Source organism: Taurulus bubalis (genome assembly GCF_910589615.1).
Source record: "Taurulus bubalis genome assembly, chromosome: 14".
Lineage (NCBI taxonomy): Eukaryota > Metazoa > Chordata > Actinopteri > Perciformes > Cottidae > Taurulus > Taurulus bubalis.
This window is the reverse complement of record NC_136602.1, coordinates 20592715-20618997: the sequence shown is the minus strand read 5'-3', so window position 1 is coordinate 20618997 and position 26283 is coordinate 20592715. Positions and strand designations below refer to the sequence as shown.

The 26283-nt window shown below is 44.3% G+C and overlaps 1 protein-coding gene across 1 annotated transcript in view; it reads right to left on the bottom strand.

The window, feature by feature from the left end:
- The window catches only part of dntt (deoxynucleotidyltransferase, terminal), a gene marked incomplete at both ends in the record, with an annotated part of 73837 nt that extends 47908 nt beyond the window's left edge, over positions 1-25929 (bottom strand). The window contains 6 exons of the mRNA XM_079229310.1: positions 1484-1607; positions 1839-1910; positions 4601-4771; positions 16908-17009; positions 19411-19585; positions 25736-25929. Of these exons, the coding sequence (XP_079085436.1) occupies positions 1484-1607; positions 1839-1910; positions 4601-4771; positions 16908-17009; positions 19411-19585; positions 25736-25929 (838 nt within the window). The remainder of the gene's footprint in view (positions 1-1483; positions 1608-1838; positions 1911-4600; positions 4772-16907; positions 17010-19410; positions 19586-25735) is intronic.
- Positions 25930-26283: the final 354 nt, after the last annotated feature.

The window sequence follows — 26283 nt, the reverse complement described above, 5'->3', positions numbered from 1 at the left end:
CAGCAACCTCCTGAGCAGCAGCAGAGGACGAATACAAATGAAAAGCTGCTTCCCTTCGAGACATTTAACCACGCACATTAAACGCTCCGTGGGATTTCTGTCACCAACACGATTGAGGCTGATGCGATCTACATGTCCAGAGGCTGCTGCATTCCCGTTCATCCAGACAGTTCTTCCAGATTCGAGCGTGACCGTCGCCTCAGAGAATGACCACCGCAGATACGCTCTGAACTATAACTCCTTCAGCGGTACCATGGCTCCAAGGACGGCAGTGTCGGTCTGTCGGTCAGTTCCTCTATTTGGTGGACATTTGAGGTTCATTGAGTGAACCGTCTCAACAACTATTGGAAGGATGCAGACTTTTACAGTCTTTCTAAACTTGTGAACTAACGCTGTCATAGGTTAAAATACTGTAGTACTAGCTAATTAGCAAACGTTAGCCAACATGCTAACCCGAGATGGTATCCATGGTAAGCGGTGATGAACACACTGACGAGCTACAGTACAGAGAGGTCGTCAGAGAGGTGAGTTGGTGATATTTTTCAGTCTGGACTTAAGTGGTTGGCCAACCGACAGACCAATATTGCCCTCCCAGAGACATGCTGCTAACGAGGCTCAAAATATATCACATTTCTCACATCCCTCAAGCTCATTTCTTTCCATCTCGTCCATCTCTAGGAAATGATATCATGAACTCTCACGAGTGACTCAACACGATGACCTTTCTGCTTACCACTCACATCTCTTAACTCCTCTGCTGGCGGTTGCCAACGGTCTTCATTTCTGACACCCCCGTCTGGACAAGTGTTACATTTACATGACTAAGACTGCTAAGGACCAGATAATTCAAAAGATCAAAAAGCTTAATTTTGGAGCTCAACTTCTTGTCTGTATAACAGTTTGGTGTCCTTCACATTGAGCTTTCAAGAGCCGCTAAGACCTGGCTGCAGACTCTTAGTTGTTTCAACATGTCCGGATTCATTCACTGCTCTGGAAACTGTCCAAACGCTATATTAAAAATCATCTGTGAATATACTCAATATTACACAACCCCCCCAACACAGTAATTTGAGACAAAATCGTCCTTTTACAAGTACCTCTAACCTTTGAAACCATAACTAAGTCAGCGACCTCTCACGGTCTCTGCTTGGATGGCCTTCTCTCCGCCCGGCTGATGTGTGAGGAATCATGGGAATTCCACAGCGAACGTTCCCCTCCGCAGTCACTGTTCATTGATTTTGTATTAAAAACACCCCTGCTGCCTTTCCCTTTGTGCTTTTTCACTGAAAACTCCCTGCTGGTCACATCTCATCTCCCTTTTGGAGAAAGCACATTACAGCCGGCGCCTCGCATAAGGAGCCTAGTATGGGAGCAGAAAAAAATAAAATGACACCCCCCTGTCTCTTGGAAGCAAACTCGAGTTGTGATTTCCAGCCTCTAATTTGTGGAGTGGCAGAGTGGAAGTGCTGAGATGTTGATGTACCACTTTGCTGCATCTGGTTCAGATGAATGCTGCGGTCTGCCAGAATGTCGCTGAATGAGCGCAGCCCTCTGCGGTACCACTTGTCAGCCGTCTTGGGTCCAATTCCAAACACACTTGTGAACAGCTGGCAGGAAACAAGGTAAGGGCGTAATCAAGAAGACATGCTTTCTGAAATGACAGGCTCTTCTCAAGGGGGGGGGGGAGAGTGAAAGGGTGAGCATTCAGAGTTTTGAAGAGCTCTGCGTCCTTAAGAGATAGCAAATGCAAATCATGTTCGCAGCGATTTCAAAGCACCAAAAGTGAGGGACGCAAAACTAAGGACGAAGTTGTTGTTTCCCCCCCCCCGTCTACTGACCTTAAGTGTTTGATACCTTTCATCAGAGAGGAGCTTCTCGACTTCAAACGAACGGCCACATTGGAGGACCTCCTGCAAAACATAAAAGGCAGATAATGTCCCTGAGAAAAAAAACACTCGGTGTCAGCATCGGCACGCTATACTCTCAACGGGTTCCCGTTCAATCAGCAATTAACAAATGGCCTCAAATGGCCCATTTGAAAAAACAGTTTCCATTGAAATCAGGGGGCTCCTCGCATCCTCATTTTTCCATTTTCTTTTCAAGAAATAACGACTTTGTTGTTGTGAAACCTGGGATTAATACCGTTTTTTATGGCCTTCATAAAATAAAAAAAAGCCCAAGGTAACGCTTTCCCTCCCTTTTGCTTCTGTTTGCCCCGCAACAACTTTATCCCGCCTTTAATTGTCTCGGCAGAGCACGACTAATTTGCAGGTCGCATTTGTTAACTGCCTCCATTCATGTAGGGGGGAGGCATAAAACGAGCTTATCTGGTTAATATCAGCCGCCTTCCACTGGGGTGACTGTAAAAGTTCGCTTGGCGTTGGAAATGAGTGAGTGTGTTTCTTTTTGTTTTTACAAGGCGTATCTGTTGAGCTAGCCGGTGGAGGGACGACGTTGAGTATCAGTGGGCCGGTGAACTTGTGTACCGGCGTGTGAGTGCAGGGCAGTTTTTACAGCAGCCTTCACTGCTCAATGATGCATCCACCCGTCCACTGCTGCTTTTCAACCCTCGAGCTGAGGCCAACCCCTCAGACGCTGGGATAATGCTTCGGCACACTCCTTGCTTTTGAGCTGGGGGGGAGGAGGAGGACACACTTCTCCACATGCACAACATCACACACACACACACACACGTACTGACTATTCCTCCCTAACTCTGCCTCGGTGCTCCCAGACTTTCTTGTCAGTCGGTTTATATCTTTTGAATTCAGCCGCTGCTGACGAGAGTGTCACTCCGATGTTCACAGGCACGTCAGGCGTTTTGTTTTCACTCTGTTTGGTTTCGCTTTTGTTTTTTCGTGTCATGTCATTTTTTTCCTTGTTTTGAGCCGCGATCTGTTCAAAGAGACAACCTAGCAGAAGAAGAAGAAGGAGGAGAAGAAACAAACCCTCACTGCTGGTTGTGCGTCTGAATCATGTAAGAACAACAACAGGGAGAGGTCATTCACAGGCAGTCTAATTTAGTCTCCGGGGACATTTATGTTATTTTGTTTAATGACTCTGCCTCAGCGTTGACAGATTTGACAGATTGTGAAACTTGCTCCGAGACCCGCCGCGTGTCTGTTAGGTTTAATGTGTCAGAGAGTTGGACTGCAGAGCTGCACCCTGCTCCTCCTACAGGGATTCGGCGTCCTCTCCGAGCAAACATTTCTCAACACTTTCCCTGACAACTCGCTGTGATTTCTGCCCCGAGCACGACTGTAGGTGAGGGGATGATTACCAAGTGACCCCCCCCCACCCCAAAAAAAAGACGAGATGCCTGTCAGTGTGTGTGCTCATGTGTGAGCGTGTGTTATGTGAGAGTGAGTGTCTGCCTGTCCAGGACTTGGAATTTCAAAACTATTTTTGATATTTTTTTAAAAGATTGTATTTCTTTTTCTTTTTTTTTAAGCCTTCAATAACTCACAGCCAACGTGTTCTTGCAAGATGAAATTCCACTTCGGTGTCACCTGAAAGCGTACATGTGTGCAGATCGGCGTTGTTAGAGGAAGAATTTACAGCTACATTCTTCTTGACAGCGCACTCGCACAATTTGTACAGACGTTGATGGAAAAAGTACGAAATACTCGCACTGTGAAGAGATGACAAGGTCAAGGAGAGCAGCTGACATCTCTTCTTTTTTTTTGTCTCTCATGACATCTAAATGTGAAATGCTCCCGGTGAGTCAGCTGAGAGTGTGTCGTATCAAATTGGTGGGCAATGATGGTGATGATATTTTTTAACCGATGATGATTGGGTTGGATGACAATGACTGGCTGTACTGCTGGATTTATTATAGGCTGTCACTTGATGTACATTGTTCTGTGTGAGCTCTCATAATGGATTATCGCCTTCACAGTACATCGCTCTGTTCGTCCGGGGCATTCTTAGGAACGTTTACTTTAACTCAAGGATGAACTGATTTGATGTTGGTGGTTACAGGTCACAATCCCAAGCCTACTGGTTCTGAATGAGGACATACATCTTTTAAATGTTCCTAATTTGTAAAACCGCTCAGCACTGTTGTTTCAATTAAACAAGAGTAAAAGAGTGCAGTTCTTAGGGACTATTTTCAGCGCATAATATATTTAACTGATACTAATACTGACTATTACTCGTCTTAATCCGTTCTCTCAGTATTGTTGCACCTAGTACAAAAGGGTCATGGGTCAAGGTCCTGGTTTACTGTTCCATTAAACGCTCATTAACTCAATAATAGCATCCCATATACACTTAGCCTTACTGATGACCATTTTCCAATGCATTTTCCAAACTTTCTACGGCAGCCTCAGAATTTTAGATAATTTCAAATGAGTATGAACATCAAGGTCAAGAGACCTTGAAAGTGCGTGGTGTGATTCCATCACAGTAAACAACGCATTATCTATTGTTTGCACTATTGTTTTCAGACTGATCTGAAAACTGGAAATTTGAGAGCCTTCACGTTCACAAGCTATGTTGTCAGAAAAGAAATTGTATTGTATTGTTGTTTCATGTGACCGATATTCTCAACACATAATACAAAGGGACTGGCTGTCAGCTGGACAGCTCTGGGCCTTACCTCCATGACTGCCTTTGTGTGTTCTCCCAGGCAGGGCAGGTCCTGCGTTTCCCCCAGGCATCGCACTGCACAGGGCAGACTCTTCAGCACGGACGCAGCTCTCCTGAAGGCCAGGCACGGACCATCGATCTCGTTGAATTCATAGTTCTCTGCCAGCACCTCAAAAGCATCCTACAGGGAGGCGCAGGTCAAGGGAGAAAGAGATACAACCCTCAGAAAAAAGGATTCCAAATGGGTTCTTTCTGAACCATTTGCTTCGGAAGAACCCTTTTTTGGAAGTAAGAGTTCTTCAAGGACTGTTGAACGCATGAGTGTTAAAAGGGAACAACCAACGTGATTGTGATTGTAAATCCATGATGATTAGCCCTGGTCTTTTAGATAAGGGTTTTAGGTAAACCCCCTTGGGTAGGTTCTAGATGACACCCTTGACATATAAAAGGGTTCTGCGGAGAATCCCCTGGGCGGATTTGGATGGAACCTATAAAAGTGTTATTGGTAGAACTCTGTGGGTAGGTTCTTGTTACTATCCTTAAAAGCTGGAAATGTTCTGAAAGGAACTTCAAGAGAGGGTTCTGGGTGGAGCCATTCACAGATGTTCTGGGTATAACACTTTGTTTTGGGTTCTAAATAGAACCCTTTAAATAGAACCCTCTGAAAAAATTAATGTAAAAGTTCCAGGTGGAACTTTATTTTACCAAAAAGGGAACCCTAAATGGCTCTAGTTCGCACCGTTATGTCTAAGAGGGAAGGAGAGAAGATAAGATGGAATATATTGTCTAATGAGAATAAAAAGGCACAAATCCCCGGACAGATAGAGAAAACCCAAAAAAGAAAGTGAGACCTGGCACATGTGTGTGAGGTGTGCATTCACATGTGAGATGCACTGACCCGTGCAGGAACCCAGACAGGGAAACGAAGCTCCCTCCAGTTCCTTCCCTCTATCTCAGCTCTCTGAGTCCCTGTCCCCGCCTCCGTCCCTTTACAGCGGGACGGGTTGTGCTGCATGTTGGTTTTCTTCTGGATGACCGGACAGAGACATTAGAGGCAGGCGAACACCAGACAGCAACCTGTCATTTTCCCCTTGTTCACAACAGGCTGCCCCAGGGGGCCAGTCACGGGCTCTCCCTTCACAAAGGCAACATGTTCAAACGCTCAAACAGGCTGCAGTCAGGATCAGGGAATGAACGGATCTACGAGAGAGAGCTCCGCTCTGACAACAATCCTCAAACTTTTTCCATCTAAAGTTGGACATTTGAAGCTGCTATAAACAGTGTTTTATTTTAATAATGGATCAAATGAATGCGTGTTGGTTTAGAGGGGTAGCTTGTAGAGACCAGCACCAAGCGATAGACAGCTGGAGAACATAAAAGGAGCATTTAGTAGCTAATGAGAAGAGAAACAAATTATTGCTGTACATAGAGAGTGATTATTGGTGTGTTGTTGAAGACAATAACAAAAACCATGGCTTTGTTCTATGAAGCGTGTCAGAGTAGGCCACAAAAGAGGGACAGCGTGCACAAAAGCACTCAGGCATCATCAATTGTACTATCTACACCTGTGCTTTCCCCAAATTGACGAGTCAAAGTGTCTGCTGTGAAAAGAGCAGCGCTGCTCTGTGTCTGCTGGATGTGTAAAGAGGCAGCCGTTTGATATAAGGCTGCCCCAAAGTGGTAAACAACATGCTGGTTTAAAAAAATACATTATATTATGTAAATCTGCATCAAAATACAAACAATGCTAATAGTGCAGAATGTTGGAGAATACGAAGGATATAGTGGGAATTCTGGGCATTAGGACAATCATTAAAGGAGCTGTATTTAACATTCTTAACATGAAAGAGTAATTGCACACGGAGCTTTGAACTTAAATGTGTAACTGTACTGAGATGAAACACGTCAATGCTGATGATAATATTGATATTTATTTCCACAAAAAAAAGAGAATTGACATTTCATGGTTGAAAATGAAAATGAATTGCAATTTATCGATAACCGCAAGCATTTAGAAACCTAAAGGGTGTTGTACATTTAAAAAAAATTAACAACTGAAATAATTAAGTGAGATTATGGATTACTTTCAGTGTTGTCCATAATTGGTAAATGTTGGATTCAATATTTCTGAGGAGAGGTTAAACAAGTCTACAGCAATTCCAGCAGCTGTGCAAGGCTTTACTCAGGCACAGAGCTGCTTTGAGCTAAATGCTAACGCCAGGTATAGGGTTTGCATTATTTATGCTATCATTTGGTAATTTGCACTAAACACTAAGGACAGCTGAGGCTGATGAGAATGACATTAGTATTGCAGGTATTTAGCCATAAAGCAAAGTATTGGACAAACTGACTGGCCATCTGGAGCACCCGGAGTTTTCCCGATGGGCCGCGTGATAATTGGGGTCAATGCAAACGCAAAATATACATATTTTTTAAATAAAAAATAACCAAGTGCTGTTGAATGACTGGCTAAAGCTGTTTAACCACAGGTATTACATGTCAGCATATCTCCAAGCCAATACCTTTGGTCCAGTCCATTCTAACATTATATTACGAGACATTTGGAGAAATAGCCGAGTGGAGAGAGACAGGCAAACAAACACACAAAAAAGGAAGACCCTTGAGGCTGATGCAGCCAATTATAACATGACAAATAATGAATTTGGCGCTGTTACCAGTTGATCATCTCAGCCTAGTGAACCCATAAGCGCTGGCAGCAGAGAGCAGAGAGGGAGCAGCCCAGTTTCAACTAATAGTCAAGGTTTTGAGGCAGGCAGACAGACAGACAGACAGACAGACAGACAGACAGACAGACAGACAGACGTGTTTGACCAAAGATTCCAGGGAACAAATGAGAATTTAGCTGCTCCACATCATAGTTCAGGCGCTAGCCTGCCCAAAACCCTTTTAATAGAATGAAATAAGAAAAAAACAACTTCACCGTCACACTTTGTTATGTTGGCGTGCAGCTGCTGCTGAAGTGATGAGCTACTGTTGCAGAACCAAGTGGAGGAAAACATGTCGCCACATGGGGGTTGGATCATCGGTATCGCCGTTCATTATAAACGGTTAATAACTCTTGTGCGGGCTATATGACAAACATTTTAAATGAGGCCGCTGTCTGAATGTCTCTGAGAAGGAGCAGGTTGGTGCAGTGAGGGGTAAAGAGCTGCAGGTGGGCTTTGTGCCTGCACTAATGTGAGAACTCCCATTATTTCTAAGAGGCAACACTTTCCTGAAGAAAAAAAATTGAGCTAGTTTTTATAGAAGCAAGAAAGTGGAATTCTCTGATATAAAGTCCCAGGTACAGTAATGGCCATAAAGACTACAGTACAGTATGTGAACATCTAACAACTAACGACTTGATACAATTATCATATTTCACTCACTCATAGAAGAACGTAACAGGAAATGTTAATGTGTTGATGATGTGAATCCTCAGGGTATTCTTCTTGCCAAAACACCTCAGCATGTTGCCTTATGTGCTTCTTTCCACAAGGGAAATGTAATAATTGCGTTGTCTTCATTGTCGTTGAAGGGTTATATTTTTGGTGGTGGGGGAATTGTTGATTTGTTGTATATAGTTATAATTTGGTGCTTTATTACACTGGATGCCTCCTACAAAAATGACTTTCCAACCCACAAATTTTATCGTAAGCTTCAAAGAACAAACATTGTCTTTTGTCTTCTTAGAAAACCTTTTGTGGTCGACCAAAAAAATCCTTTACTTCCTTTTCACATTCTTGATTCAAATTATGTGCAGTGATTTTAATATTACGTCTAATATGTCCATTTCTATATAATCTACTGTTAAACAAGGACTGAAACAAAAAGCTGCATACATATATATAAGGTGATTTTTTTGGTGCAACACAGAATGAATCCGAGAAGTGAGGATACATTCTCCTGCATTATAACAACTTTGGAGAAATCCGACGGCTCTCTTTGTTCTCGTGTTTGACTCTCTTCCATCCATTCTCTGAACCCTTTCTCTCTTGTCAGGGATTGTACAATAGTGCCTTTTCACAGGAGAAATTTTTGACTTGTCATAGTGGGAAAAGCCAAGTGTTTCTAATAACAGTCATGGCTCTGTTCTATTCAAGTGTCCCAGTAAGCCGTGACAGCCTGACGTGAGCACAATACCAGTAACCGGAACAACCCCGACCCCGGGGATAGGAAGAAAATGTTTCCATTGTACTAACCTCGTTGAATGTGGACGCCTTTGCATTAGGTCAGAGTGATCGAAGCAGCACATCGGGAGAACTGAGAAGTGGCGACAGGCGATACTTATTGAAAGTTATGTGGTACAGTATGAACGAGTATAACAAGCAGACCAGTCCTGTCTCGTTTTGTTTCTTAAACCTAACCGATCACTTTAGCAACTGTAATCACCATTTTTGCATTGTGCGTTTCTGCAAGCGTGATACGAGGCGAGAATGAAACAGATTTCTGAAGCGTATTTTTACTTCAGAAACGTACAATTCCAAAATAATAATTCTCAGGCAACAGGGTTGACCTGAAAATGAAGCAGCTAAATCGGATTCAGCCCTCTTTTCTTATTCTTTAAACCTTTGTTTTTATCACATTTTCTCAGTCGTCTTTCGATGTGTATCTCAGGAAAAATTGCTACTAAGTGGTGCGCCACATAGGCCTACACTGACCACAGAACAGTTTGCGCTGAACGGTGCACTGAACGGTGCACGGCCAAAAAGAGGCAATGTTTGTGTCTCATTACAGGCATTCAGTTGATTCAGCATTAGTAAAAAAGCATTGCTCAGTGAAACTTTAAGAACGCAGGCGACTGAGCATGTAGGATCTTCTCTAAAACCTTAGATAGCACAAGGAGGTTAGAAATTAGTCGGTAATCACTCATGACATTTGGGTCAACGTTTCATATTATGCAAAGTCGAGCATGCTGCTGCATTACCCTGTATGTAAGGCACAAACATCAGTTATGCTTAAGAGGAAGATAATAAAAGGAATACAAGTCGGTGCATACAGCTGATGAAACCAGTCTGCCAGCGCACAGTGCCTGAAGGATAAATACATGGGGCTAAAGGTGAGGAATTCTAAATCCAGGACCGGGACTCGATGCAGCCTCGGGTGACCAGAGCTCAGGGCGCACTCCGACATACTCACGCTTTTGTTTCCTCTCCCCTAGCCGAGCCGCGATCTGAGGTCACTGCACCACCCGCTGTCCTGCGCAGACATGCAGCCTCAGGTCAGCGAGCAGCAGGCTTCGGTCCAGCTCACCCTGGAGATGCACTGACCCGTTTGCTTCAGCACAGGGACAGGGAATGACCCTTTACAACTCGCATGCAACTCACATGCAACACACACACACACACACACACACACACACACACACACACACACACACACAGACAGATTCAGCTGGACTCTCTTCACAGCACGCAACAAATTAGAGAAGCATGCTTGTAATTGGATAGGTGATGGGGCGCGCTTGTTTAGTGTGTAGGGTACAAGCAGTTTGTCTCGATGTGTTTTGACTTTTACTGGTTTGGGGTTCCCGGCAACTCACTAATAATATGCACGGGGGGGGCTATGGATTACCAAAGATTGATAACCCACAGTACAACATAGCGCAGCAGTGCAAGAATGCCTGGTAATGCGAGCCCAACACTGAATTCCTTATGGGGACAATGAGTATATCAAAATGTATCAAAATAATGCAGCTGGTTAGCATGGACGCCCTTCCCTTCCCCTTCTTTGCTCTCTGCTATGGTATGAAACATGATAACTTGTGGAAACTGTGCTTGAGTTCTTAATTTGGAGTCAGAAAAAAACAATATCAGTCCAGTCGTTTAGCTTAACTCAGCTAACCACAGTCCTAGACTTTTTTTTTATGAAATCAAAGATTACAATTGTGTTGATTCTTATTTAAAGTTGCACTAATGAATGGATTTATACTAACAATCACTCAAATGACCATGAAACCACTGAACTCTGCAGGTCGCATCAGCTCTACAAAGAGTTTTAGCAATCTCTGACATGCTCCCTGTTTAGCGCCAAACGGCAGACGGATGAAGTTAGCAACAAGCTCGTGAAAAAAGGTGAAGCATTTGGACGCTAAAGAGCACATATTCCCCTCAGGACTTGGTGGAGACCAAAAAATAGCTAAAAGGAGAGTGACTTGCATTCATCAGGTCAACAGACGGGACTCCATGGAATGCTAATGTTGCTCTGTATCTGCTGGAATGCAAAAATACGCAACACAACACATCATATCACGTGTGACAATGTCCCAAAATGGTGGTGTTTTTCTTTAAATCAGATCTTGATACGAGTGAAGTGAAATAATTGTGACATAAAAGTTGATCTGTCAACTGTCATGTTGTCTTAGCAGCTGCATGGAGTCAGCGCTGCGGGCTCAAAACCCCCCTGCATATGCATCCATCTAATTAATGAGGAGTTAGGGCTGGTTGGGGGGGACTCGGTGTGTGGGGACGTTGATATAGCGCGCCGATTTACCCCCCGCCACCGGATAGCATGGACATGCCCGCGAGTCATGTTCGTGCACAGCGGCCCGCCTCGCTGCATGTGCAAAAAAGACACCACAAAAGGAGGTCAGAGAGCCCACTGAGAAGAGTTTTAAAACGATTAACAGCACGGAGATGGATATTAGCTATCCCATATCTAATGAATATGTAGCGACTGGACATCATTCAATCTCCAACTTTTAGTTTCGACGTAGTGGCTTCAAAAGGACAGTTGCAGGCATTTTATATGAAATCCACACAAAAAACTTCATATTTCTTTTCAAAACACTCGCCGATCGAATGCTGAACAAGCACTTCTGATCCTCAAGGCTTTTTGTTTGTTAGCTCTATAAAGTTGAGAATGTTAACTCCGCGGGGGAACGGAGGAAATCAATTTGATGCATTTAAGGTTCAGTGCTCCCAGACCCCCCCGCTCCTCCACCCGTCTCCTCATCCGTGGCGTTTGCTGCTATCAATACATCGGAGGCCTTTTGCTGGGGGGGAAACACATTCTAGATGTTGAGCCATTTCTCTCTGTACCTCATCCTCTCCCTTCCCTCGTTAAGTTAACTGTGTGTGTGAGTGTGTGTGTGTGTTGCCATCGGAGAACAGGCATTCGATGCTGCACGTCAATCAGCCCAGACACAAATATCAATTTTTGTGGCAGCGTACGTCAGGCTTATGGTGAAATTATGACAGCAGAGGACTCATGGCTAAGCAGATAAAGAAAAGAGAGGGTGTAGGCGTGTGTGTGTGTGTGTGTGTGTGTGTGTGTGTGTGTGTGTGTGTGTGTGTGTGTGTGTGTGTGTGTGTGTGTGTGTGTGTGTGTGTGTGTGTGTGTGTGTGTGTGGACGTGCGGAATACCCAGTCGCAGCGAGACCCAACAAGAGTGAAAGGGAGCACAGTGAGAATGGGTAGACAGGGGGCGGCGGTGTGAGACAAAACAAAAGAGCAAGAAGAAGTGGTATGGGAGTGAGAGAGTGAGAGGCAGCGATGGCGAGGGGATAAAGAGGGAGCGTGGATGAATAAATCAATAGCGCGCGGCTGTGGAATGGGCCCGCTTGCTACCGGCGCGTGATTGACACCTCGCTGGGGTGCTGCCGCTGGGATGATGCTCAACCACTCTTCCTGATCCTGACACCTCTCTGCACCACCTACTTCCTCTCCCTGCTGGCCCGCGGATGCTTCCCCCTCCTTCCCCGCCGTTCTCGCAGGTCGCTTCCTCCCCTCTCTATCTGTTGAATCCATCTACCACTCACACTGATATGTTCACGTTTGAAAACTGGGGTTTTAAAACGTGAACGATCCGCCTCCACACGGACATGGCAGCAACATTTTCCGAAAATATTTTTCCATCCACGCTAGCACGCCTGACATCGAAAACCACACGAATACAGTATATACCAGGGGTGTCAAACATACGGCACACGGGCCGGATCCGGCCCGACAGGGGGTCCAGTCCGGCCCACAGGATAATTGTTAAAATCGCAGAAAAAAAAAAAAAATTAAAATACCTGAGCTGGTACTCAAACCCCTGATCATCTGATAGTAAGACAGAAATTCTAACCATTGCTAAAAATATTGCTCAACTGCAAGGGAATCTGCAGAGGAGAGTTTAGGCAGGTAAACAGTGGGCTGAGGTCTGAATGTTCTTTATGTTTCTAGTTTATTGAACAAAGACCTTAAAATAGGGTTTATCATCCAAAAAGCTTCATCAATGATTTAAACATAGAGAAATATTGTCATTATGTATGCGCTATTATGCTGTGATTTTACTAGTCCGGCCCACTTGAGATCAAAATGGGCAGCATGTGGCCCCTTGACTAAAATGAGTTTGACACCCCTGGTATACACGTACACGGGTGTAAACAGGAGGCAGATTGGTCGCGTAGTGACAGGAAATATAAAGGTTGCGCTTGATACTTAAGATCGTCTTCTATAATGTTCCCCTATACACTCAGACAGACACATTTCGTGGAAATCTTTTACATTATTTTTCAATTTAGTAACAACGCTGCAGGTTTTGCTCTATGTCTCTCAAACACACGGCGTGAAGAATCAGACAAGGACACGTCATGACTGCTAAGACCTAATCAAGTAGCAAACGCTGGTGTCTACGTCATCGTTTTGAAAAGGTATATGTTTACGCCCACACTATGATCATGGTCTGCATGCAAGTAGATATTAAATTATTGTAATGTTAAAGAAAAACACAGGTTTGCACGCATACATTTATAAAGCAAACGCCATACAAAGTCAAGAGAGCTTTATTTGATTGAGCTGCGAGATTCCAATTTGACTGACTGGCCTGTTTCTGCTCCCGATGAATACATCTCTTACCATCGAAGAAATAATTATCATCCATACAAATGCTCGTCCCAGACAGTTTAAGGTCCCCTGTTGTGGTAGTTATGCAGATTTGCATTCACTCTGCAGTCTGCAGTAGTTACATAAAGGCGCTTAGGGGGTCACCAGAGTCCTCCAGTCTTAAATGCTACAGGCAGACGCTTTAAAGGTACAGTGTGTGAAATGTGAAAGGGAATATAAAGGGAATGTTAGTATAGTAACTATGTTTTCATGCGCGTATAATCACCTGAAACTCAGAATTGTTGTGTTTCGTTGGCTTAGAACAAAGTAAAAGTAGTGTTATTATGGTGTGGATGACCTTTGAGTGAGGTGAACGGTTTTGCGCCGTCTTACCGTCTCTTTAAGACGAGGGAGGTATATGCGAACAGGTATTCGTTGATTGCAATCTGCCACCACGCCAAATCACACACTGTTCCTTTAAATCTACAGGAATCTTGAGTCAAAACCTTGTTATTTCCAGTTATTTCCAAGAGATGCTTTTTCATCTGCAATTTATGTATTGTGCAAAGCTTTTGAAGTTACATGGAATAATTATAAAAGAACTTTCATAGCGGAGTCCAAATTTTGAGTGGAAGTGGAAATGCTGGATTGGCAGGGGCTTTGTTTTTTTTTGGGTAAATAATATAAAGATAGCCAAACAAATAATGAAAAGGACGGCACACTCAAATGGATGTGGTTGCTAGGTGACAGTGGCACTGTCTAGCCAGGGCACACGTCAGTGCATGTTGCTGGGCCATAAGCCGGACCACATTACTGTGTGTTTGAATCAGATGAGCAGCCTGAGCGGAGTCAGAGGAGAATGTCCTCACATGGCCGCTCAACGATGAACTGAATGTAGTGATGCCATTAGAAGTGAGGGTATTCCACCATGTGGTGCCCGTCGGCATCACCGCAACACTGCTCCCTGACGTCTCCATTTGCTAACCTGAACCTTTCAAGCATCCATCATTGACAACGGTCATGAAGGAGTGATCAATATCTGGCCACTTTCCAACGGCGCAGAGTTCATACATGACTTGACAGCAAGGGCACCAAGCTGCTAGTTCACGTTCTTCTAAAGTGTTGTTTCTGCATTATGGAAATAACTCCCTGAAATCATGCCTGTTTCTGTTGGAAATTATATACTTTTTTTGTTCATTTCGGTTATCATTTGCCTTACAAAGCTCTCAGACGGTGAGTAAGTAATCATCAACCTTTTCAGTTCACACTACATCACAAAGCACATCCTTTCCACCAACCAACATGAAGACACATCACACACACACACACACACACACACGCACACATGCACACACGGACTCAGTGTCTCTTGAAAGTGTTTTCATTAGACGTGCATTCACTGGGATTGCATCATTACTGTGGCTTGCAATCAAGCAGAACGGCAGGACGGATCGAGGACCACTTCACCGCTGTGGATCAATAGCTTGCTCCTCATTAGCGCCGCAATACAGTAGATCATATCCGGTGTCTATTGGCTTGCTGCTGCTTGTATCCAAACACAGACTTGGCTTGCAGGCGAACAATAAACAGGAAACACCTCAAGAGAATGCATTTAATTCTGCCTCAGTGGCATCCTGGTCTGCTAAACATTACGCTGCCATTGAACAAAACTGCATCTACTAAACCTAACCAAGTAGGTTTGTTAAATTGTTTTTGATTTCTTTTGCTTCACTCGACAAACTTTAACCACGTGTTTAAAACTGCGACTGTAATCCGGATTTGAAAAAATCCCTTGAAACGGAAATGAGAAATCCGTTTTGTTGCATGGGGAACGTAATGCAGTAAGAGACCAGGCTGTGGCGGTGGCTTCCTCAAGACCGCGTCACAAACGACCGTTCTCTCTTATCAGAAAGCCTTCTTCGATGAGCCGTTATGTGGGGATAATGAGTCAATCACGGGGATGGGGAAATTGAGTGGGATTGCTAATTATGGAGTTAATGCTGTGGAAAGAAACCAGGGGATAAGAGACGGAGCGGCGGCCGGCCCCAGGTGAGACGTGCGCATACACTTAGCAGCACTGCGAGGTAAAAAGTCATTATGTCATCACAGATGCCTCCCAGGCCCTCGGTAAGCCGTGCTTGATATGCGTAGAAGCTCATCAGCTAGTCTCCAGACTCCCACACAAACAAACACACACACACACACACACACATCTCAGACCTGCGATTTCATATGCCGTGCCAAATATGGCGTCGAGAAGGTGACTCGGAGAGGAATCGCAGGATTAAAAATGGAAATGAATGAAATGTAAAGAGTACATCAAAGTTGATATGTTTTTATTGTCTCCATATCTTCTTTTAGTGAATGTTCCTTTCGGTGACAGCAGTGCAATTGGACTTATTACTGTTTTAATAGTTCCAATTGTTTTATGATTCAATTCTTTCCTTGATTAATTTACTCTCGAAGGTGTCAGGCAATCGTGAAAAGCTTTTATTTCATGCTCATCAACACCTCAGCCGATCAACCACTTCCCCACTCTGCGCGGGAACCTGATGTTCTAACACACACACAGCCCACCAGATGGCAGAGGGACGGATCCATCATTGCTTGTGAGGAGTGTCACGTCCGTCGGCCATCTTGGCATATCACACTGCGCCTGGGGGCGTGTGTCCGTGCCAGGGATCGTGGGCATGTCAGCTGTTGCGCCTCCAACACGCCGCAGCTGCAGATGCTGCTCATTTGCAGGTTAATGTATTTTGGGGAGAGTTGTGTCAGAGCACTGGTGAGTGAAGCAGGCCGGCCATCCAATTAGAGGAGAACAGATTAGAAGACGTTTCTTTTTTCTTTTACATTGGAAAGTCAGAGCGACGGCCACTAGTGTCGACCAACATGTCACGGTCATAGGCTGCAACAAGGCTGGCACTGTGGTCAAAATGATGTTATGATATAGCATGTTTTTCTGGTTATGCAATAAATTAATAAATAAATAAATAGGGTATATTAAATAATCACATGATTTGGTATAAACTTGTGAATTAAATACTTGACAAATGAAAAGTCCTTAGTATTATCTCAGTTAATTAAGAACCTAAGTGCAAAATAATCAGATTTTCTGAGAAAGTTGAGCTTGTTATTGTCAATTTAGACAAAGTAATTGTGCATCACGATATCTCGATGTATGATTTCATATGAGTCCATTGCACATGAGTAAATGGACAACGTGGACACAATTGTTAGAATGTACTTTCATGAACTGAACAAACACACTGTGGAAGGGTTAAAGTCGTAAGACGAAAGCGCGGACAAACTCACCGACCGGACAACTCCTCGGTAGCGACCTGTCAATCACAAGGGTAGCCACACCAGTTTTACTCTAAAGGGGACCATAGTTTAGTAATAAAAGGCATGCTGCATTTTTACACATCGTCTGTCAAATAGAGGTGAAAAGGTGCCCTCACTCCGTCCAAAAAGAAAGAATCATAACAGTGAGGTGAGGTAGCAGTTCCTTACTGTGAATATTGTGTTTTTGTTTTCCGTGGTCGTCCGTCTCTGGCAGGCGTATTGGGACACGGGACTGGGCGTGGAACCTTCTGCCGACGTGGGCTCGATGTCCTGCATGCAAAAAAAAAGAGACTTAACCCACACATGCGTTACCTTGAACATCCGAGCTCTTGCATATTGTTGAGGGGGCTAAACATGTAAATACGTGGGAGGAACAGAGAGTCAGGGGTTCAAATTGAGTTATATTTAAAAAATGTAGCCATTTGCCTTGGAGAAGTTATTTTTATGGCTGCGTGTCTCCAGGGCAACAGGCTAATGACACTCATCTCACAGTCTGGTGGCATCCAAATCCATTACGCTACCTAACCCGTGGCATTACAGATCTGCTTGCCATCATCCAATTTGCCTCCTGTAAATTGCCTTTTTTTAATTTTTTTTCATTCTCCGGTTCCCCGTTTGTTATATACGTGTCAAACGGATTACCAATGTAATATTAATATTCTCGCAGACAATTAGACATCACAAAAGGGAACATTGTGTCCATAAAATTACCCATGGAGCGGGGGGCGGGAGTGTGATACGGAGCGGGGAGGAAGAGGAGCGCGGAGGAAGAGGGAGATATTGTCAGTCTACGTTGACTGGTGGGGGCTGATGCTGTGGAAGGAACATGGGCGTCTCAAAAAAAGATAATGAGAAAGAGCTGGTACCTCTCACGCTACTGGGCTGCATCAATCAAATTCATTCAAAAATGGTTCATAATTTTCTCCCCCCAAAAAAAAGATAATAAAAGAAACAGAATAACTTTGAATATATCTCACGGGATGATTTCTTCTGCCAATCAAAAGTAAAATTGACTCTGAAACGTTCTAACTGTACTCCTTCTAAATACAACAGGTGGGGTTTCATCAAGGCTTTTCCTCCTCGGCTGCAGGTTTGTGGGTTCGTGGAGACAGCAACTGGGCAATCAGCATGCAGGGGCTGGTTTTCTCCCATCTGGGCTGCATTATTACAGACTGGCCTACAACTACGTGGAAATTAAAGCTGATCTCGAAGGCAACGCGGCCCTCATCCAGCCATCTCTCCAGTGTCCCCCTCACCTTCGCTGTGTGGTCACTAAACGGGGGGCCCACTCCTGCTGCTCCTGCTGCTCCCTCCTCCGATACCCGCGGAGACACTCTGGGACATGTCCAGCCTCCAAGTTAACACAGGCAGAAAGGTGCACTCAGGTGGGTTAATGAAATCCTCTCGGGCCGCTAAGTAGGGTAAAGGTCACCTTCCTCCACCTTCCAAAGGCAGCGCGGCAACACACCGACCCACAATTATCCTTGGAGGAGGAGTGAGGGTGAAAAAGTGTTCACAAACCATGATGCAAACTGTAAATCCCAGGCAATCATCCCTGTTTCCGTTTCTTTCAAGCAGCACATTCCTACTTCTTACCACCTCGCCACTTAAACAGGCTAAACAGCCGCTCTGCAAGCCAGGGAATATAATGGAAAATATTACATTTCAACGGGTTTAATACCTGAAATTCCTCCCTGACTTGGTGTAGAATATTTATGACGGTAAAACACATTGCATTTCCAGACTATCAAGAAGAGCTGCAGGCAAATGTGCCCAAGAAGTGGACTGTTTGGGGAATATTTTATCTCTACATGGTACCTCCTTAAATGGATTTATGACTCATAAAAACAATCCACTGGAAGAGTGGCGGACATAAATGCCACCGCGCGTTACCTCGTCGGCTTTCGGAGGGGAACTGCGACGCCAAACGAGAAGAGAAATGAGCTCGTGGGATACCTGGGGAGATGGGTCAATAAATGTCAGCGTGGCATCATTAGCCCTGTCGCTTAATGATGTAGCCGACGGGAAGGCGCCGCGCTCACGTGGCCGCGCGGGGCGAGACGAAAGCCCATTTCGGGAAGGGATGTTTCACATCGCGGCACAGGCAGTTAGGGAGGCAACGGAGATGGAGCTTGGCAAACGTGACTTCGGGACAGCGACATATTTCTTTATTTTAGAATCCATACACGCTGCCAGGCTCTCGTGAGGCTGTTGACGATGGTAAATATGTGTGTGTGTGTGTGTGTGTGTGTGTTTCAGTCAGTGGGCCGCTCCGAGCCCTGACGTCCAGCTGACCTGGTTCTTTGACTCTCCCCACGCGATATGGGGGATGTTTCCTTTTGCTGTCCGCGAGGTGAAGTGAAATGAGCAGAGGCGGAGGGAAGTTAGATGTATCCTGTTTTTAAGTGCTCCCTGTCGGGGGGATTGGCATCATAGATTTTGCTGGGAGAGGAAGCATCACAAGACATACCCATAGATGTGGAGGAAATGCCTTCACAATATGCATTTCCTCCCCTCTAACTGTGTTTATACTGCATGTGCATGCCTAGTACCGTTTCATTTTGTGGCAACCTGCTCAAGGAAAAGCGTCCTCTTTGGTTCGTAGTGCCATCTAGTGCTTGCCCTATATCTCTCTCTGTGTTTCCATTGGCACACACACACACACACACACCTGAATGAGGTATCTGGTCTCCACGGCAACAGGTCTCCCCTCTCTCATGCTGTCAGTGAACCAGCTGATGTCCAGCACATGCATGTTGGGTAGATCCAGTGGGGCGCACTCTTTCAGCCACTTCCACAGCGATGCAGCCGGGCTGTCCTCTGACACCACGTGAGTGACCTTGTCGCTGTGGAGACGGAACAGGAGAAAACAAACTGTCAGGAGGTTTGTTGTTCTATTTCTGGCTTTATCCCATTATGTTAAAGCTCAAGGGTTGGTGGTGAGCGTCATTAAGTGTTGAACTGTTTTAAGTTGCAAGCATCTGTATGGGATGCAGGAGCAGAACATAACAATCAAAGCAATAAAGTATGCAGAGTATCAACTTTAGAGCTGTAATTCTTTTGGGCCATTTGAGGGCAGTTGGAAAGAGCTGTAAACCCAAAACAGACGTTTATTATCAGCTTTAAAGTTGATATGACATCAAGCAGAACAGAGCAACATCAGCAATCCTTAGGTGTCATTTCTCTGGCTAACTGGCGGATTGAAGTCCGAAATGCACTCTCTTTTTGCTTTGTTTTGGTCTCCACCAACGTCTGAGAGAAAAGTCTGTCTCCATAGCCGTTATATGCTCCACTGTCTTCACCAGATAGTCGCTAGCTTTGTCTATCTGCTATGTGGTGCTGGCCACGTAACATACAATGAGTTCATCAGAGCTTTTTCACTGAAAACAGCTGTCTGCTGCTGCCGAAAAAAACAAGAAAAAAAACTTGAGAAAACTTGATTTCAAGTATTCGAGTGCCTCTCTATAACATTACATGTGCATAATAAATACGAGACTTAATATTAATAATAATATTAGGATAATTAATCCTACTTGTTGGAGTTCAATTCTAATAACTAATTTGCGTCATCAGGGAATTGTGGGTGTGGTTTGATCAGATTTGACTGATTTGGAATAAAATGTTGCTGTCTTCTGATTGGTGGACGGAAGCATGCGACGTCTCCTTTCCTCCTCTGAGAAGAAATGAATCCTAATAAATGTCAACACACCAAAACTGTCCTAATTCAATAATGTTTTAATGTACGACCAAACCGCTCAGAATGAGAAGCTGATAGAGAAAATACATGTTTTGGGCTTTGAAGTAATACAATTTCTCTTCATGTAAAAAAAGCTTTGATGCCGTGTTCATGTATTCGGATTCCCAGGAAGCCATGAATTGTTGTGAAGGATTTCCTTCACTGCTTGATTGACCAAAGAGAAATTTCCTGGGTTTCATCTCGACGGCCTTTATAGAGTCCAGAGGTTGAAGAGAGACTTTTGAAATGCAGCACGGATCTCCGCATCATGGTCCTGCCCGTGCTGTTTGGGGATCAACACTTGCTGAACAACAATCAGCACAGACCCACTGTGCCTCCCTCTGCCATTTGATAGCTGAACCCGCTCAACCGGCGCCTCCTCCAGCTCCGCCGAGACTCCTCTCGACAGACGTTTTATCGCGGCCTCCTCCCCTCTGCTTCCTCCCACTGAGTCTAACTACCGTACCCAATCAGGGCGCCCAGCCGTGCATAATTACCCTCGGCATGCTCCTCCTCTTCCTCTCTCCTGACGTGGGTAAATCACTGGAAAGACTCTTTAAGAGAGGTCCCAGCAGAGCTCAGGCTGGGGCCTAATTGGCCAAATCACTGGCGAAACTAATCCTGTATACCGGCATACCGGTCCGGCCACCGATGGTCCGTGTTTACAAAATAAAGAAACCCTTCCCAGCACCAAGATGTGGACAAAGAGACCTCAAATAAGACATATTTCACATTGTGCTTGGTTTTGTCACGCAATTTATTTATTTACCTGTATGAAAGGTCCGATATAAATAAATCATTATCATTACTGCATTTGAGGTGTCTCAGGGACACAGCTTTTATCTGCAACAGCTCAGAATCTCTTTGCCGTGAACCGTTGTCTAACCGCAGTAATAGAGAGTGAGCTCTTGTGGCTGACTTCACTCTATAATCACATGAGCTGCTCTGGTGGAACACAGATAAAGATCATAGGAAAAAAAGAAGAAAAAAATTACACTCTCTCCTCGTGTCGTGTTCAGCTAGATATGATCCAGCCCCTGAAGTTTGGATCATTATCTTGCGCGTATAGCTGCACAGAATGTGAAACGGCAGATTGACATGCAAATGAGGGAAAATGCAAGCCCAGTACCAGATTGAACTTCCCAGAATCAGTGGGAGCCCAGACACAAGGACGGGCTAAAGTCAATGGGCTTTGATAGGGAGAGCTCTCTTTCTCTCTCTCTCTCTCTCGTCTCGTCTCATGTCAGCAGATACCCTCCACTTCCTCCCAGTGAAAGCCAACAGGCAGATCAAAGACGCAGTATGTCCATGACAGATCTTTACCCCATGGCCAGGCTTCAACCGTTTGCCTTCTACAGCTAGTCCCAAGAGACATCTCCACTGCTCATTGTTGGTCGTCAATGAATCCTAACGAATACATATCCTAATTTAATGACATTCAATGATCCTTAAAATGAGACAATAGGAGTTGCTTCCATAACTGGTCGACTGAGACATCACATACAAACATCGTGAGGAATGGATCAACTGATCTCAGCCTTTTGGCCCAACAGTGATGTCCGATCACAGCCGAGCTTTGGATTTCTGCACACGGCATCTTGCATGGCGCGGTAGTTGAAGCGATACGCTGGTGTTTTCTTTCTTTAACCTTTTCCAAAGCAAAAAGTGTATGGATCAAGAAGGGTGTCTGTGGCACTAGCTGCAAAAAGTTAGCATGTCTAGCTAACTAGATCGCACACGGTAGTAACCTAACGTTAGAAGTTCTACTGGCTTTTAAACCTACTTATTATTTTGGTTATGTTTTAAAAGAGCTCTGTTCAAGACACATATATATATATATATATATATATATATATATATATATATATATATATATATATATATATATATATATATACTGTCTATCTCTACACAACACTCTGAACTGTGAGGATGCTGACTTTTATGCCTGGGAGATTGCGGCAATAGCCTCAGCCTTTTTTTGTTTTAAAACAAGCGAGCTGAAAATATTAAAAGCCGGCTGGAGACGGCGTTTGAATTAGCTGGCCAGCTTTGAGTGATAAAATACGCTTGTGACAGTTACGGAGGAACGCGACGGTTGCTGACTTGAAGCGAGAGCCTTGTAACCACTGTGGCTCATCGGGTAGAGTGGTCGTCCTGAAACCACAAGGTTGTTTGATCCCTGGCCTCCCACAGTTTGAACGTCGAAGTGTCCTTGAGCGAAACACAGACTCCCAAGTTGCTCCCCGGGTGCTTCACAGCAGCCCCACTGCTCCTAAAAAATGCATAGGATGGGTAAAATGTCATGTATATATGTATGTATGTATGTATGTAAATGACAATTTACCAAAAACAATGCTTATTTATGTGCTTTATTATTGTAAACTGCATATATACGAGAATGGAAAAGCTTAACATGCATAGCAATAGTAAGTAAAGAGGTCAGGATGTAGAGAACAGTTAATTAAAAAACCTGTTCCTGAGCTTCAACTTTATTTAATTTAACCTTTGCTATGCCCCGCCCCCTGCTGCTATACTCAATCAAGCTGTCAGAGCTACCTGGGAGCCCACACTGTCACTAACTATATCCCCTGCATAATTATTATCTAATTTTGTGAAGAAAAAAAAGCTATTTCAGAGAGAAGCGGACAGAGTGGTCTCCAATATGCGTTTGAAGAATATATCCAGGATGTCAAACTGCTTTAGTAGTAAAAACAGGTTAAAACGATAAAGACAGAAGCTAAAGTCCACAGATCAGAGTGTTAAAGAGTGTTACCTAAACAACCACATCACCTGGTGATCAAGACAGAAGACAATGAAATTAGGAAACAACGCTGTTCCTGTAAAGTCGTGTTGGTCTTTATTCACCGTTACAATTTGTAAAGCAGCATGTGTATTCATGCAGTACACCTTTCAGCAGCTAGCGTAGCAATGTTAGCTCCACGGGAATATCTCCGTCCTACCTCTTTGGGGAACAAGTATTGCACAATGTTTAGCGGCTGTGGCTCATGGGTAGAGTGGTCGTCCAGTGTCCTTGATCAAGACACTGAACCCCCAGTTGGTCCCCGGGAGCCACTCAGGAGCCCACTGCTCCTAAATTGCTATGGATGTGGGATGTGTTAAATGGAGAGAGAAAGTATGTATGTAAAAATGTATGTACTATGACGCCGTAATTAAGTTTATACGTTTTTTAACCACGACTAGCTCCAAATCCAGAAAACCAGCCTGAAAATGAATTAAATGCGTTCGAGTCCGGACTTAGCGAAGGGTCAGTGTGCCGCGAAGGCCGGATGTCTGTTGGTGTCTTTATACTATATATACATATATTTTACAAACATGGGCATGTCAGCAAGAAGGTATTGCAAACAAAATAAAATAGATAGATTGAACCAGGGGGGGAAAAAACTGACAGCCCTCCCACTGCCAACACAGGGTTAAACTTGAAACAAACTAAACTTATGATACGACAGTCATTCGTAAAAGAGCATTCATTGCAGCTCATCAATCAGCCGGGACAAACATGTCGATATTTGGATCCATGTTCATGTGCATCAGACTTGAAATTACACCAAGGGGACAGTGTGTGTGTGTGTGTGTGTGTGTGTGTGTGTGTGTGTGTGTGTGTGTGTGTGTGTGTGTGTGTTTGCGCCAGCACATTCCTTTGATGCACAGAGGAATGCACGTGGCGTGTCCGACCATATGCTCGAGGCCGTCTGCCTATGACTTGTGTAAGACTAGACTGGATGCAGGAGGTGTTGCCATCAATCTGCAGCTGATACCAGTTTTGTCGACTTGCAGAATTAATGTCAGTTTGAGGCGGGCGCGCTCTACTTCCTGTTGTTGGTTTCAAACAATTGTATCAAGCCAAGTGTAACCGTAGGAGCGCTCAAGCTGTGTTTCTGGGAATGCTGCCATGGCCAAGCTGGCGCGCGGCTGGCAGGCACACTTAAACACGCATTTAAACACTTGCACGCACGCAACCAACACACACGCACGCACGTTGGATAAACTATACTCGTGAGGACCCTCTATTAACCAAAATCAAATGCTAACTTCAATCTTTTACCTTGAAGGAACAGCAATTTGGGAAAACTGCCTTTACTGTAAATTTGTAAAAGTCAAATTGATCCTTTGCAACGACAGAAGCAGAGAAACGCACGCACACACACCTACACACACGCACACACACACACACACACACACACACACCTACACACACACACACACACACCTACACACCAGAGGAGCTCAAAGTCTGAGTCTTGAGCTGCCCGGTCCCTAAAAAACAAAGTGGACGTTTAAAAAACGGGAGGCTGCATCGACAGTATCGCCGGCCTCAAGGGGAAACTGACTGAAGCATTGCGGGTGACAAGTGTGGGACGTCTTTATGCTGTGTTCACAGTTTGGGATTCAAAAAATGCTTTCAAATTAGAGCCAGAAAAAAAAATTAAGAAGGCATGCTGCTTCCATAATTACCGCACAATAGACAATTCATCGCCGAAAGGGAACAAGCTCGCAAAACATCTCTCCTAAAGTGCGACTTCTCAAAAAACTTTTGCCCAACTCATTAAAAAAAAGTTTGTGTTACCTTTCTTCCAATGTTTTTTTTTTTTCTTTTTTTTTCTTTTTTTTCTAAAAGAGGTAGTGGGGTTTGTCAATTTCTTCCCCGATCCAAACGTATTTATGTAGGAGCAGTGAGTTATGGCTCAGGGGGGAAATCCACTAAGGTGTAGCATAGACAGGATGGATGCCCTAACCCGTCCTAATGAAGTATCCATGACACAACAGTGGCTCTCTGATTAAATAATTGGACCTGAACTTTCTTAAGAGAACGGCACAATGTAACACTGAATAATCTCACTGGAAAATAGCTCTTTTCCATATGCTGATAATTAAGTTTTTTTTCTGCGAGGAACAGCCTGATCTTTGTAGGATCCTATTCTAAGTTAAATCAATCGTAACATTATTTACACCTTTAGAACTGCTCCCACAGACTTTAAATTAATAATGAAAGCGTACAAAACAAGCCTTAATTTTGCGTGTATAGGCCCGAGGGGCTAAATAGCACAACCACGCTCAAACAGGCCTTTGTGAGTGAACCAAAAAAGCCTTGAAAGCCAAAAAAACGCAACACAAACACATACAACACTCCTGCGTCCCCTCTTAGCTCTACCATCAGCCCGTCCTCGTTCAGCTTTGAGGTTCTTTTTGTTCATTGTCGATGAGAGAGAAAAAACGTGAGCTTTTTCTTTTTCCCTACCTGAGGACGTCTTCCACGATGAAGCCCTTAGACGTGGCCAGCTGGGTCAGAAAGCTCCTCCTGCTGCGGCCCATTTTCCTCTCCACCAGGTACACCCTGACGTCCTCAAACTTCACCTCTTTGAGCCGGGGAACGCCAGCTTCCACTGGTCTTGACCTTTTCCTCACACGGGACGCAGCATGATATCGGAACATCTCCTCTGAGGCGAGCTACCCAAAGTACGTCTGCACCTCTAGGAATGTCTGCCTTTTATTCTGAGCCTTTTATTCTGTTGTTGTTGTTGTGTGCCACTTAACTTCCATCCAGATAAAAAGACACACACTTTTGATAAAGCCACAGTTGTTTATTTCACAGTTGTAGCTGTTTTGTTATTTGCCCAACTGTGGAACAGTGTGTCAGTTAGAGCAGGGTTGGTGAGAGTTGGCAGACAGGAAAAGCTGGCAACAGGTGTTGAGGGATTTGGTGTTTACCGAAAAAAAACACCTGCCAAAGATCGACTGATTGAGGACGGATGAAAGACGGATGAAAGACGAATGAAAGACACCCTG